The sequence below is a fragment of the Palaemon carinicauda genome, chromosome 14 (genome assembly GCF_036898095.1).
Source record: "Palaemon carinicauda isolate YSFRI2023 chromosome 14, ASM3689809v2, whole genome shotgun sequence".
NCBI classification, from domain to species: domain Eukaryota; kingdom Metazoa; phylum Arthropoda; class Malacostraca; order Decapoda; family Palaemonidae; genus Palaemon; species Palaemon carinicauda.
In genome coordinates, this window is record NC_090738.1 from 21,457,287 (window position 1) to 21,472,286 (window position 15,000).

The following is a 15,000-nucleotide window of genomic DNA, read 5'->3' on the forward strand; positions in this document are numbered from 1 at the left end:
ATTGGAATATTAAAAAGAAAATATCCTTATTAAAATCTTTTAGCTTTCGTAAGACTTTCCATCTCAGGAAAACTAAGGAATAAAAACGTAATTTATTCACATCTGAAAATCCGACCACAGAATGGGGTTCACCTACGCCGAAAAACCCGGCAGTAAATAATAATAATAATAATAATAATAATAATAATAATAATAATAATAATAATAATAATAATAATAATAATAATAATAATAATAATAATAATACAATTTTTATAAGACTTTATTTCACGTGTAAACTTGGCAGACTTCAAAATAGTGCTGCATCCTGCTTTCGAGATCAAAGTCGTTCCAATTGAAACCTGCATAGAATATATATCATCAGATACACCGAACTGAAGCTTGGCTATCGTAATTTGACACCCTAAGAGCGCTTACAACAAATGCACGAATAATATATCCATATAGGCTACATTATATATATATATATATATATATATATATATATATATATATATATATTGAGGTGCCTTACTTCTGGCAGTAGAGGTTCTTTGACCTCTATTTTGAGGTCCTTTACATCAAGCATTAGATGCTCTTTGACCTCTATTATGAGGGGCCATTCTTGTAGCATTAGAGGTTCTTTGACCTCTATTTCAAGGTGCTCTACATCAAGCATTAGATGCGCTTTGACCTCTATTTTGAGGTGCCATACTTCTACCATTAGAGGTTCTCTGACCTCTTTTATGTGGGGCCACTCTTGCAGCATTAGAGGTTCTTTGACCTCTATTTCAAGGTGCTCTACATCAAGCATTAAATTCTCTTTGACCTATATTTTGAGGTGCCATACTTCTAGCATTAGAGGTTCTTTGACCTCCATTATGAGGGGCCACTCTTGTAGCATTCGAAATTCTTTGACCTCTATTTCAAGGTGCTCTACATCAAGCATTAAATTCTCTTTGACCTCTATTTTGAGGTGCCATACTTCTACCATTAGAGGTTCTTTGGCCTCCATTATGAGGGACCACTCTTGTAGCATTAGAGGTTCTTTGACCTCTATTTCAAGGTGCTCTACATCAAGCATTAGATGCGCTTTGACCTCTATTTTGAGGTGCCATACTTCTACCATTAGAGGTTCTCTGACCTCTTTTATGTGGGGCCACTCTTGCAGCATTAGAGGTTCTTTGACCTCTATTTCAAGGTGCTCTACATCAAGCATTAAATTCTCTTTGACCTATATTTTGAGGTGCCATACTTCTAGCATTAGGGATTCTTCGACCTCTATTATGAGGGGCCATACTTGTAGCATTAGAGGTTCTTTGACCTCCATTTCAAGGTGCTCTACATCAAGCATTAGATGCTCTTTGACCTCTATTTTGAGGTGCCATACTTCTAGCATTAGAGGTTCTTTGATCTGTATTATGAGGGGCCATTCTTGTAGCATTAGAAGTTCTTTGACTTCTATTTTGAGGTCCTTTACCTCATGCATTAAATGTTCTGTAACCTCTATTTTGAGATGCCATACTTCTAGCATTAGAGGGTTTTCAATATCTATTTTTACTTGCCCTACTTCTAGCATTGCAGGCTCTCTATTCTTAGGTGACTTACGTCTAGCATTAGAGACTATTTGACATCTTCGTTTAAAGGCTCTTCATCGCTGTTCTCTTCTGTCTTCTGGTTTTCAAGATCTTCTTTCATTAGATTGTCAGTTTCTTTCGAGATTTCATTCTCTTTTTTCCTTAGTTCGTCAGTTTCCTTCTAGATTTCAAGAGAGATTTCAGTGCCGAGAGTCCTCAGTTCGCCAGATTCCTCAGAGAAATCAATGGCATTCATTTCTTTACCCATCAGGGCGATGGGTAAAGAGATAAATACTATCCATTTCTCCGCATACACCATCATGCCAAAGTAAATGACGAGCAACATGATATATTTACCAATGCCATCTGGATACGTCCTTAATTCAATGTCGAATTTTGGGACAATCCTGTTGAAGAAACACACGTCGCTCGCTGCTCAGATGAACCATTCTTCCTCCGTCCTCATTTCCCGCAATCCGTCTTTGCGCCAATACAAAGCCTCGTACTTTTTCCATGAGTCTCCTATTATAAGACATCGTCGCAAAAGCCCAAGCAAAGGATCCTTTAAGGCGCATACCATATGATCTTCAAAGCTGGGCTGCCTACGGAAGAGCCCGTGTCTTACTATAGGTAAAGGCAATATAAAACGAACGATCAGCAACTTCGGCAGCAACCACCTGTAGTTGAAGGTGTTCCGAAGAGCTCCAATTGACGCTGTAGACGTAACTCATAATTCTTAGAGTCAGCTTCCTATTCCGCCGGACGCGATCTCTGTGAGTCAAGTGAAATCCTTCTCATAGTCATTAACATCATTTTCTCCTACTCCTATTGACGCTCAATGCCTTCGTTAGATTTCGCCAGCTATATACAGACCATGAGAGGTGTTGCATGCTACCTTTGAAAAAAATGAAGATCAAGTCTCCAGAAGTCATTTAAAGCTCGGGGCAGAATCATTCAGAGCTCCTTTGAAGACTTTTGGAAATTCGGGAAAGGTTTCTTCTGACGCCATTAAGAGATTCTTTTCTAGAGTCATTTAGAATTCCATGATATGTCTATGGCTATTTCTTCTGAAGCCTTTTTGAAATTCGGGAAAGCTTTCTTCTGAACCCGTTCAGAGATTCTGCTCTGGAGTCATTCAGAATTCCATGCTAAGTCTATGGCTATTTTTTTCTGAAGCCATTTCAAGAACCAGATTTTCTTTCCTTGCCGTTAGGACTCGCGAAAAATTCCATTCTTTTCTTTGTTTCAATAGGACATAGTAACTCAGCGTAAATATCATTATCATCATCATCATGATTATAATAATAATAATGATAATAATAATAATAATAATATTAATAAATAATAATAATAATAATAATAATAATAATAATAATAAACTACGTGATTTGATTAATGGATTGGAGTCAGAAAGTTCTGAAGACGTTAAAAGCTCGACTTTGCAGTTTGAAGGAAACTCTAAGATACTCGGGCGAAGGGTGTTGGGTAATTGAGGTTTAAAGCAAACCGCAATGAAATAGTAGAAGGTTTTAACTAAATTATTTCAGGTTTGGCATGTACAACAATCCATTTCCGGTACGAATCGATATGAGCTCTTCGAAACACAGAAAACTATTCTCGAAAAACGATATTTTCACGAATACCTTTGCTGAAGAATGAATAAGGATGTAATATTCTCATGATTTTTCCAATGGAATTATTATTTTCTAAATTTTTTTTCGAAGACAATCAATGTTACTATGTGTTTATGTTATTTTGTTTCTATCAATAGTTTAGTTATTCATATATATATATATATATATATATATATATATATATATATATATATAAATATATATATATATATACATACATACATACATACATACATATATATACATATATATACAGTATATACATATGTATATATGTGTGTGTGTTATCAGCCGTGACTGGTTCACTACAGAACGAAGGCTTCAGACATGTCCTTTCACTTGCGTCTGTTTATGGTATTTCTATGCCAGTTTATACCCGCAAATTTTCTATGTTCGTCAATCTATCGTCTTCTCTTCCTTCCTATGCTTCTTTTGGCAATTTCTAGGGACCCATTCTGTTATTCTTAATGTCCATCTATTATGTGTCATTTTCATTATATGGCCAGCCCATGTCCATTTATTTTTTCTTACATGTTAGAATATCCTCTACTTTAGTTTGCCCTTGTAGTCATGTTGCTATTTTTCTGTCTCTTAGTGTTATTCCCATTATTACTCTTTCCATTGGTGTTTGAGTTGTAACTAACTTATGTTCTAAAGCATTAGCAAATTTTTGATGGATTGCTAGGATATATATATGTATGTATATATATATATATATATATATATATATATATATATATATATATATATACATACATATATATATATATATACACACACACACACACACATATATATATATATATATATATATATATATATGTGTGTGTGTGTGTGTATATATGTGAATAAATATATATATATATATATATATATATATATATGTAATGTGTATATATATGTGTGTATCAATATATATATATATATATATATATATATATATATAAATATATATATATATATATATATATATATATATACATATGTATATCCTAGCAATCCATGTTTGCCAACGGTTATACTCGTATGAGCGGATGAACAACTTGGTGGCGTAATGAGAGCTTTGGACATGGAGGAAATGCCTCCCTGAATCTCGAAGAAGACACCGGCAGCAGGGTGACGGATTGGGTTTAAAGCGATGGACAAACGGTCTCTTCTTTAGTATGGACCGGCAGGGGTTACTTGCCTTAGTTAGATAGGCACTGCGCATCACATGGAACTGGCTATCCTTTGATGTATCTAGCCAATGAATTCTCTATGGATTTAGTCAGTCATGGATAGAGAAGATGAAAGAAGTGCCTCTAGTCCCGGGCGTAGCAGGGGTTATAAGAATCTCCCGGTTTATAAATACTAAAGAAAAATTGAAAATAGGTAATTGGAATGTTAGAACCATGAATCACATTGGGAAGTTACAGCAAGTGGAGAGTGGATTTATTAAATATAGTTTGGATGTCAGTTTAGTGAGATTGATGTTACTCTATGGACATGAGTCATGGTATAACAATGAAACAATCTCCGATAGATTTAGTAGATTTGAGAATAAAGCCCTCAGAGGGATATTGGGACTTAGATGGCAGGACAGGATTAGAAATGAAACTGTAAGAAAGATTACTCGAGTACCATATGTGGATGAGATCATGATGAAGGGTAGATGGAGATGGTTTGGGCATGCTCTTCGCACTCCCTAAGGGAGATTAGTTCACCAAACGTTTAACTGGGCTCCACAAGGCACTAGAAGAATTGGAAGACCCAGGCCTACATGGTTTAGGACTATAAACCGCGAAGTAGATGAAGAATGGAGAAGTATTGAATTACAAGCTCAAGACAGAGATGACTGGCGAAATCTAACCGAGGCCCTTTGCGTCAATGGGCGTAGGAGGAGATGGTGATATATATATATATATATATATATATATATATATATATATATATATATATGTATATATATATATATATATATATATATATATATATATATAAATATATATATATATATATATTTATTTATCTATATATATATATACACACACACACACATATATATAAATACACATATATATATATATATATATATATATATATATATATATATATATATATATATATATAGTAACATATGTTATCTATATTGAATTATATTCACGCACATGCATATAAATATATATATATATATATATATATATATATATATGTATGTATGTATATATATACATATATATATATATATATATATATATATATATATATATGTATGTATATATATACATATATATATATATATATATATATATATATATATATATATGTATGTATGTATATATATACATATATATATCTATATATATATACATATATACTGTACATATATATGTGTGTGAAATTTCTACATTCATTTATATCCTTATTATTATTACTTGCTAAGCTAAAACCCTAGTTGGAAAAGCAGGATGCTATAATCCCAGGGGCCACAACAGAGAAAATAGCCCAGTGAGGAAAAAAAACAAGGAACAATAAAACATTTTAAGAACAGTAACATTTAAATAAATATTCCCTTTATAAACTATAAAAAAACTTTGACAAAACAAGAGGAAGAGAAATTCGATAGAATAGTGTGCTCGAGTGTCCCCTCAAGCATGAGAACTCTAACCTAACCCATGACAGTGGAAGACCATGGTACAGAGGCTATGACACTACCCAAGACTAGAGAACAATGGTTTGATTTTGGAATGTTTTTCTCCTAGAAAAGCTGCTTACCGTAGCTAAAAATTCTCTTCTACCCTTGTCAAGAGGAAAGTAGCCACTGAACAATTACAGTGCAATTATTAACCCATTGGGTGAAGAAGAATTGTCAGGTAATATCAGTGTTATCAGCTGTATGTGGACAGAGGAGAATCTGTAAAGAATAGCCCAGAGTATTCGGTGCATGTGTGGCAAAGGGAAAGTGAACCATAGCCAGAGAGAAGGATCAAATGTAGTACTGTCTGGCTAGTCAAAGGACCTCATAACTCTCTAGCGGTAGTATCTCAACGGGTGGCTGGTGCCCTGGCCAACCTACTACCTGCCTACTATATATATCTATATATATATATATATGTATATATATATATATGTGTGTGTGTGTGTGTATACGTATATATAATATACATAAATATATAGTAAAATCAATATCAATCACTTTTACAACAGACATCTATAATTCTTTATACATTTGAGAAATCACTTTTATGGTTTCTTGCCCCATTGCCCGATTCTTAGTTATCAATTCTTCAAATTTCTAATTTTCTTAGCCAGTACAAAAACTGCAGGGCCTACATATGTTTTCCTCTGCTTTAGATGATTACTTATTTGCTATTTTATTATTTAAACTGGGATTTCATCTATTTTGATTACCTTTATTGCTACTGGTCTCCTTTCGTTTCTATTTCCAACTTATCAGAAACTGATTGGCATCAAACGCTTTTGGCCTTTTTTTTTTAGTCAAAGTATATCTTAATACTCCTTCATGTTATATGCAATTACTACAATGTCTATTAAGCCCTTTAATCAACTTGTTACTCGTTTTATCACCTTGTTTGCTCTTTTCTACGCCCTTTCATTCATATATTTTTTATATTCTCACGATTCTTCATACTTTTGCATCTTCATACGGTCCTGTAATTCTACGTTTTTAAATGCTAACCAATCTAACCAATAAAGAACCCCTTTCACATTCCTGATGAGATTTCTTCACAAATAACAGATTTTGTGGTTAATTTTTTCATTTCTACAATCATTTAACAAAGCAACCAAAATCTGATCCTCTTAATATGGCGTCCCTTAAATGTCAAACAAAAAGTATCATTTTAGATGATAATGAATTTACATTGTCTGTTCTGGAAAATGAAATCTTTTAGATTGTAGTCTGCTTATGAATGAAACCAAAATAGAGTAGACTAACTACGCGCATATTTCATGAACGTTTCACTAACCCATTATAAACTAATGAAAACATTAACACCTGCTTTACATTTCCTTTACATTTCCCCCCTCTCCTTGGCCAGGCGCCGTCGACAAATACCGCATTCGGAAGAAGTACCCTCTACCGAAGACCATCTGGGACGGAGAAGAGACCATCTACTGCTTCAAGGAGAAGTCCCGGATAGCGCTGAAGGAGTGCTACAAGCAGAACCGCTACCCGACGCCTGACGAGAAGAGGAGCCTGGCCAAGCAGACAGGCCTCACCCTCACGCAGGTCTCCAACTGGTTCAAGAACCGCAGACAGAGGGACCGAAATCCTGCGCCCAGACCGTGAGTACAGACTTTTAACAGACTTCTTCAGTTCTTCACAGACTTAGCAGTCCACTTGTCAATTTGCGGTTGCCAGTGTTTCGCTTGGCTCCGTGGGTGGGTGGGTGAATGGTACACGTCGGAAACGGGAAGGGTTGATTGATGTGTCGGGTTTGCTTTGATTTCTTAAGAGGACTAGGCATGGTTGGGTATTTCGCCAAAGTCAAACATGATAATTGATGTTAACCTTTACAGATGGGAGTAACTTCTCATATTCCACACATAAATACACACACAAGCGCATATATATATATATATATATATATATATATATATATATATATATATATATATATATATATTTATATATATATATATATATGTATGTATATATATACGTGTGTGTGTATGTGTCTGCCTATAAAATCCTCATGGTAGAGCTATGCATTTATTCCAGGATTGGATATAGCCGTATTTGAATTATTTTTTTATTATGAATAACATATACCAGCGGTCTTTCATGAAAATAGAAATGGATTGGTTCCCTCCCCCCCCCCCTCATTCTGCTGGACACCGTTTAATGATTGTTTTATGTTTTCACCATGAGATCAAATGTTATGCCGAATGTAAAGGAGTATTTTCAAACTTTTTATTGATAGTATGATTACTCATCATCATCCTCACCATTATTATCATTATTATAATTATCAGTATCACAATAATAATAATAATAATAATAATAATAATAATAATAATAATAATAATTATTATTATCATTATCATCATTATTATTATTATTATTATTATTATTATTATTATTATTATCATCATCATCAAATGCCAATACGTGAAATAAACAATAACCAGAATAAAATTTCAAAGAAATAACAAGAGATTTTTTTCTTTAAATTCTAAAATATATATATTTTACCATATGCTGCCCGAGAACACCCCCTTCCCTCCCCTCCACCCACCAAGAACAACACCCCCCCCCCACCCCACCCCCCCCCCTCGGTGCGTTCCGTAAATTCATGCCTTCCATGTGACTAAAAGCACCTGTGCGGATCCATTTTCAGGTCTCTTTTTCTATTCCGTAAGGTTTCGAAACCGCCAGACTTCTCTTTTGCCTGCCAGAGAGAGAGAGAGAGAGAGAGAGAGAGAGAGAGAGAGAGAGAGAGAGAGAGAGAGAGAGAGAGAGAGAGAGAGAGAGAGGAGGGCGTTTAATTATACGTAGTGATCAATTACCATATTCGTCATGAGATTTATTATTATTATTATTATTATTATTATTATTATTATTATTATTATTATTATTATTATTATTATTATTATTATTATGTCCAAATCCTTTTCATTATATGTCCCATTTTACTTAACCAGAATAAACTTAGGAGCAGCTAAACAGGTTAAATAGAGTTTGCTTGACGTGTTTATGATCGCTAGCATTTAATATATAACTTGTAATGACAACATGGCTACTTCCCACTTATAGTTTCTGCCTTGTGGTATCCATATATCCCCTTTCAAAAATTAAACACAAGTTAGGCTATTTATCGTTAGATCAATAGTAGTAGTAGTAGTAGTAGTAGTAGTAGTAGTAGTAGTAGTAGTAGAAGTAGAAGTAGTAGTAGTAGTAGAAGTAGTAGTAGTAGTAGTGGTGGTAGTAGTAGTAGAAGTAGTATCTTATGAAAGTTCCCCATTCTTTTCAATAGATCCTCGTATGATCATACCGTTTTTGCGCATCAACTTCTTACTTGTGTAAGTGATTTAATAAGCAAAATTTAACGCTAACAATAACCGCTTACATTAGTAAAAACTGGTCATATTCGCTGTCTGGTGTTGGCTTACTGACGAGTGATGATGATTTGCTTCAAAATATTTCGCTACAACAAAACGGAGGTTTGAAAATGGAATTACTTTAACCTCAATATAAAAGGTTATTTCAAAATCTTGCCTATTCTACGCTTTATTCCTGGTGTTACTAAATGGTGGAATAATCTCCCTAATCCTGAATTTGTATCGGTGGAAATTATGATGTTATAACTTTGCGGCAAATGCAATTTTTATGAGTCTCGTTACGTTTTTGTTTTTATTTTCTATCTATCTTTCATAGCTTTATTCTTTGCCTCTCACTTCCTTTTTTTTCCGTTCTGGGATGCTTTCCTAATTGAGGCCCCTTGGCTTGTGGCATTCTGCTTGACCAGTTTGGGCTGTAGCTTGGCTTTTATTACTACTACTACTACTACTACTACTACTACTACTACTACTGATAATAATAATAATAATAATAATAATAATAATAATACACTGAATTCGTTAGCACTAGGCAAACGCAGATTCCACTTACAAAAAAGGAGAAAAACACGATACCAATATGATAACTATCACAGCGATAGCAATGCTAATAAACATCGACTACTATTTCAAACAAATTTACATTCAAATCAACAATTGTTTAAGTGTCGGATTTTAACGTTAGGCTTAGGACATTAAAACTTATATAGTAGGCTATTCCGTCCATCAATATAAAGAGGCCAGTAACAGAAATAAGGGGGTTTCGAACATCAATCTCTACTTCACTAGTAACGCCCCCCCCCCCCCCCGGGGGGAGGGGAGTTAGTCTATGACATCATCTCCTCCTACGACTATTGACGCAAAGGGCCTCAGTTCGATTTCGCCAGTCGTCTCTGTCTTGAGCTAATAATTCAATACTTCATTCATCATCATCATCTCTATGACACAAAAAGGGCAAATGCATCAAAGTTAAGAAAATAAGACAAATTAATCAAAGCTAAAAAAATAAGGCAAATGAATCAAAGAATATAAAATCAGGCAAAGGCATCGGCTAAGAAATACGGTCCCTGCCATCCCCAATTTTCGTTAAAGAGAACGAACGAACGAACGGACGCCAGGTCGTTCCCGACCGACCCTGACACAACAAGCGAGAAACAAGTGGTTGTTCTCCCGTTCGTGTCTGATTTCAGGCCACTACATCACGGGGGTGACACTCCGCCCCCCAACTGACCTCCCTTAACCCCGCGGTGACCTGGGCTGGTCGGGGGGAGGGGGGGAGTTCGCGTCTAAATGGGTCGCAGGGATTCTTCGGGTGGCGAAAAGAAATGGAAACTTTCTAGTGGTTTTGGATGACTTCATTAATATATCTCGGAGGGTTGGCCACGTTGGGTTTTGGGGGAGCCTGTTTTTCATTTCGAAATTTTCGCGCTAATTCGAAGAAACAAGTGAACAAGTGCACGTGTTAAGGCATTTATGGGCTGTTGAAACTATAGTAGTATTAGTAGTAGTAGTAGTAGGACTGATAAGGGTTATATCATTATTATCATTAATACTGTTGATAGTAATAAAAACAATATTGTTGTTGTTGCTGTTTAGGAAAATCTAAGCAGATGATGCATGTCGAACTTATTATGTTTTTCTTATAAGAGACAACGAAATAGAAATGAAAATGGTAGAAAGTATTAGCAATTTGTAAAATGGAAAAACAACATTTACGTGCACATGGCCCTACTCTCTCTCTCTCTCTCTCTCTCTCTCTCTCTCTCTCTCTCTCTCTCTCTCTCTCCTCTCTCTCTCTCTCACAATAGTGAAGCATTTTTCGCAGAAGTACGGACGGAAATTTTATAAAATGAAAATTAGAATTCTGCCTTAAACAGAAAAAATAACACTAATTAATAAGACAATTTAAAGGTCATGAATACGACTATTTAAAGGTCTTTAATATGACAATTTAACGGCCATTAAGAAATTTTCAAGATCACTAATAAGGCCTTTTGAAGGTAAGAATACGACTATTTAAAGGTCTTTAATAAGACAATCTAAAAGTCGTTAATAAGACAATTCAAACGTCATTAATAAGGCAATTAAATTTCACCGATAAAATATTTTTAAAGTCATTACTAAAACAATTTAAAGGTCATTAATAAGACAATTTAAAGGTCATTGATAAGAAAATTAAAATGACATTAATAAGAACAACTTAAGGGTCATATATACGTTAATTTAAAGGACGTAATCAAAACAATTTAAAGATAATTAATAAGACAATTTATAGGTAATTGATAAGACAATTTAAAGGGCGTAATTAAAATAATTTAAACGTCACTAATAAGACAATTTAAATGACCTTGATAAGACAATTTAAAGATCATAGATTAAACAATGTAATGGTCATTAATAAGAAAATTTAAAGGTCATTAATAAGACGATTCAAAGGTCACCCAAACTAGAAAACAAGGCGAGACTCTTCATCGTGAGGTGTTTAAGTGTTCCCATCAGCATCCCACCCCAAAAGCACTTGTTCTCGGCGCACTGCACACGACCACAACGTCTCAGGTCACTCGGGGTCATCGCAGCTCAAGGAGGGACAGGAGGAACATTTGGTTCGGGTCACACTTTATGGTCTTGGCGCGTTCGTCTCCAAAGGGCGCTGCCCTCCCTTGGCCCCTCTCCACTTGACCCCGAAAAGGGATACAGTCATGCTGGGCGTGCTTCTGTTTCACTTGAACTATTGTTATTAAACTTTATGTTTGTAACTGTTAAAGCTACTTACTGTACAGTAATGGTGATGTTGTTGCTGGTGGATGTATTTATAATAATAATAATAATAATAATAATAATAATAATAATAATAATAATAATAATAATAATAATAAGCATAAAAATAATAATAATAATAATAATAATAATAATAATAATATAATAATAACAATAATAAAAATAATAATAATCATCTTTATTTTAGCACAACCCATACACAGTTATGACATATGTATAAAAATATATATATATATATATATATATATATATATATATATATATATATATATATATATATATGTATATATATATATATATATATATATATATATATATATACAATAACACCAGTGATTACAGTACTTCACTGGCAGGTTGAGCACAGAATTCCAAGGTCAGGAGTGTAGGTAATGTTCATTGTAAAAGATAACACCAACCTTAGATATGCTTAGATATGAAAAATACGGTCAAGGATAGGCGCAGATAAAATACAAAATTTAGGACCTACAGATATGCAAAATATAATAATAATAATAATAATAATAATAATAATAATAATAATAATAATCGCAGTTTTCATTGATGACGGTGTAATTCCATCAGTTGCTTCTTCTATCACTATTCCTGGTAGCCTACAAATGATGTCAATAATATCATCGGTCAAAATACTCCTAATTAATAAAAAGTTAATTATATTCAATAGCATAAAATAATCTCGGTCATTAGATAGCATTGCATATTATTAACCAAAGAAAAATAGAGCAAAATACTAACGGAATACTGTACAGTATCTAAAATAAAGTCTACGGATTTAACTTTCCGTGTTTCATATCGACTTGTCAAGAGATGCATACAATATTGATAACGATAAATTAATAATAATAATAATAATAATAATAATAATAATAATAATAATAATAATGTTGCTATCTAATACTGTTTAAAGTTAATTACATTGTATCTATGGGAATAAAAGTTAAATTTTCATACACATCGAAGTTTTTCTGCATCAGGGAATCAATAAACTTTTGGAGTATTTGGAATTTTGGACCATAAGGGACATTTAAGAAAAAACAGCATTTCATCCAGTGATTTATGTTTTTCTATAAGTATAAGGTACGGGTGAAAACCAACTCAAAGATCACACAAAACTCTGTTTATAAGAGACCCGGGAAATTAAAAGATTCAATGAGGCAATAATGTCGATTACAATTTTGAATTAAGATTAAATCAGCGGTAATATCGCAGTTATAAACATTTGACTTCTTATATGATACTGCTTGATGCAAAAATCGTAAAAATATTGTAAGTTAGAGATAACTGAATTAAATTTTAAAAATTTAACAATAAAGAATGATAAAATTCTTTTTTTATTTTCCATAATCATTAAAAAAACAAAAAAATGAACAATTCCTCAATACAAACTCAATTCCCTGGAAAAAACGTAAAAAAAGGCAAAGTTCCATTCCCTATCATAGCGTTGACGCACAACTGCATTCCGCTAACCATTTCGAACGAAAGCCCTTCACATAACGCTATTTATTATAGCTCGGGGCTTTGGTATGGCAAGAATGGGAGAATTGACAGGACTCGTCGGCTGAAACGCGTACCTGTTTGTCATGGGGAAATGGTTCCATGGAGAGAGAGAGAGAGAGAGAGAGAGAGAGAGAGAGAGAGATGTGCTTTTCCAGAGATAACCACAAGTTTAAAGGTTTAAAGGTCGCTCATGAATGGCAGACGCAAGGGAGTGACACTGCTCTATCGAGCAGGACCATACCCTAGATTAGAGACTGACCATATATACATATGATCAGCGCCCAAGGCCCCCCTCTCCACCCAAGCTATGACCAAGGAGAGCCAAGCAATGGCTGCTGATGACTCAGCAGATGGACCTACAGGCTCCCCTCAAACACCCCATCCTTAGCTAACAAGGATGGTGAGATTGCAACGATCAAAGAAACTGACGTGTTTGAGAGGGACTCGAACCCCAGTCTGGCGTTCACCAGTCGAGGACGTTACCACATCGGCCACCGCAAATACTCTGACATACACACACACACACATATATATACACACACACACACATATATATATATATAATTATATATATATATATATATATATAGAGAGAGAGAGAGAGAGAGAGAGAGAGAGAGAGATGTTTTCCCATTGAATAAAAGTATACAAATATATATATATATATATATATATATATATATATATATATATATATATATATATATATACATATATATATATATATATATATAAATGAAGCAATTTCTCGTCTACTGCATGACCAAGGCCTCAGACAAGACTTAGTCTTCATTTGTGTTTGTGTTTGGCTAGTTTTGATCACCATGTTGGTCAGTGCAGATTGGTTTATAGGTTTAACGGCCGCCCATGCATGGCAGAGGCAAGGAACAATGACATTGCCCTATCAAGCAGGACAATGCCCTTGAAACTGACCAAAGGAACTAACAAGTTAGAGCGGGACTCGAACCCCAGTCTGGCAATCATCAGGCAAGGACACCACCACCAGGCCACCACAATTTTAGTCTGTTCGCTCAAAGCACACCAAACTAGTAGGGGTGTCCCTGACTAGTACAGCTTTGCTTATCATGGCGATACTCTTTCACCACGTTAAGGTATTCCCAATCATATATATATATATATATATAGAGAGAGAGAGAGAGAGAGAGAGAGAGAGAGAGAGAGAGAGAGAGAGAGAGAGAGAGAGAGAGATCGTACGTCACGGCCGTTTGAACACACAACGCCTGACTTGGCGCGGGAAAATGAGTGTTCGCTCATTAACGGTTTACCCACAGAGGTTTTCGCAGGGTAAATACCCAAAGGTCTTTAAGTGCAGAGGGGTATGTGTGTGTGAGTGTGAGTCTGCGTGTGTGTGTGTGTGTGTATGTGTGTGATCAACAGCCGTGACTAATCATAATTTACATGTGTACTTGTCAGCGTTTAGTAAGTTTCTAATG

At 34.5% G+C, this 15,000-nt stretch overlaps 1 protein-coding gene and 1 long non-coding RNA gene across 2 annotated transcripts in view; one reads left to right on the forward strand and one right to left on the reverse strand.

Moving 5' to 3' along the window:
- Window positions 1-15,000, reverse strand: part of LOC137653128 (uncharacterized) — a 185,872-nt gene that overhangs the window by 74,065 nt on the left and 96,807 nt on the right. The gene's annotated exons all lie outside the window — the stretch shown is intronic.
- The window catches only part of LOC137653127 (homeobox protein SIX6-like), a 99,887-nt gene that overhangs the window by 16,976 nt on the left and 67,911 nt on the right, over window positions 1-15,000 (forward strand). The window contains exon 2 of the mRNA XM_068386518.1: window positions 7,231-7,477. Coding sequence (XP_068242619.1) covers window positions 7,231-7,477 — 247 coding nt within the window. The remainder of the gene's footprint in view (window positions 1-7,230; window positions 7,478-15,000) is intronic.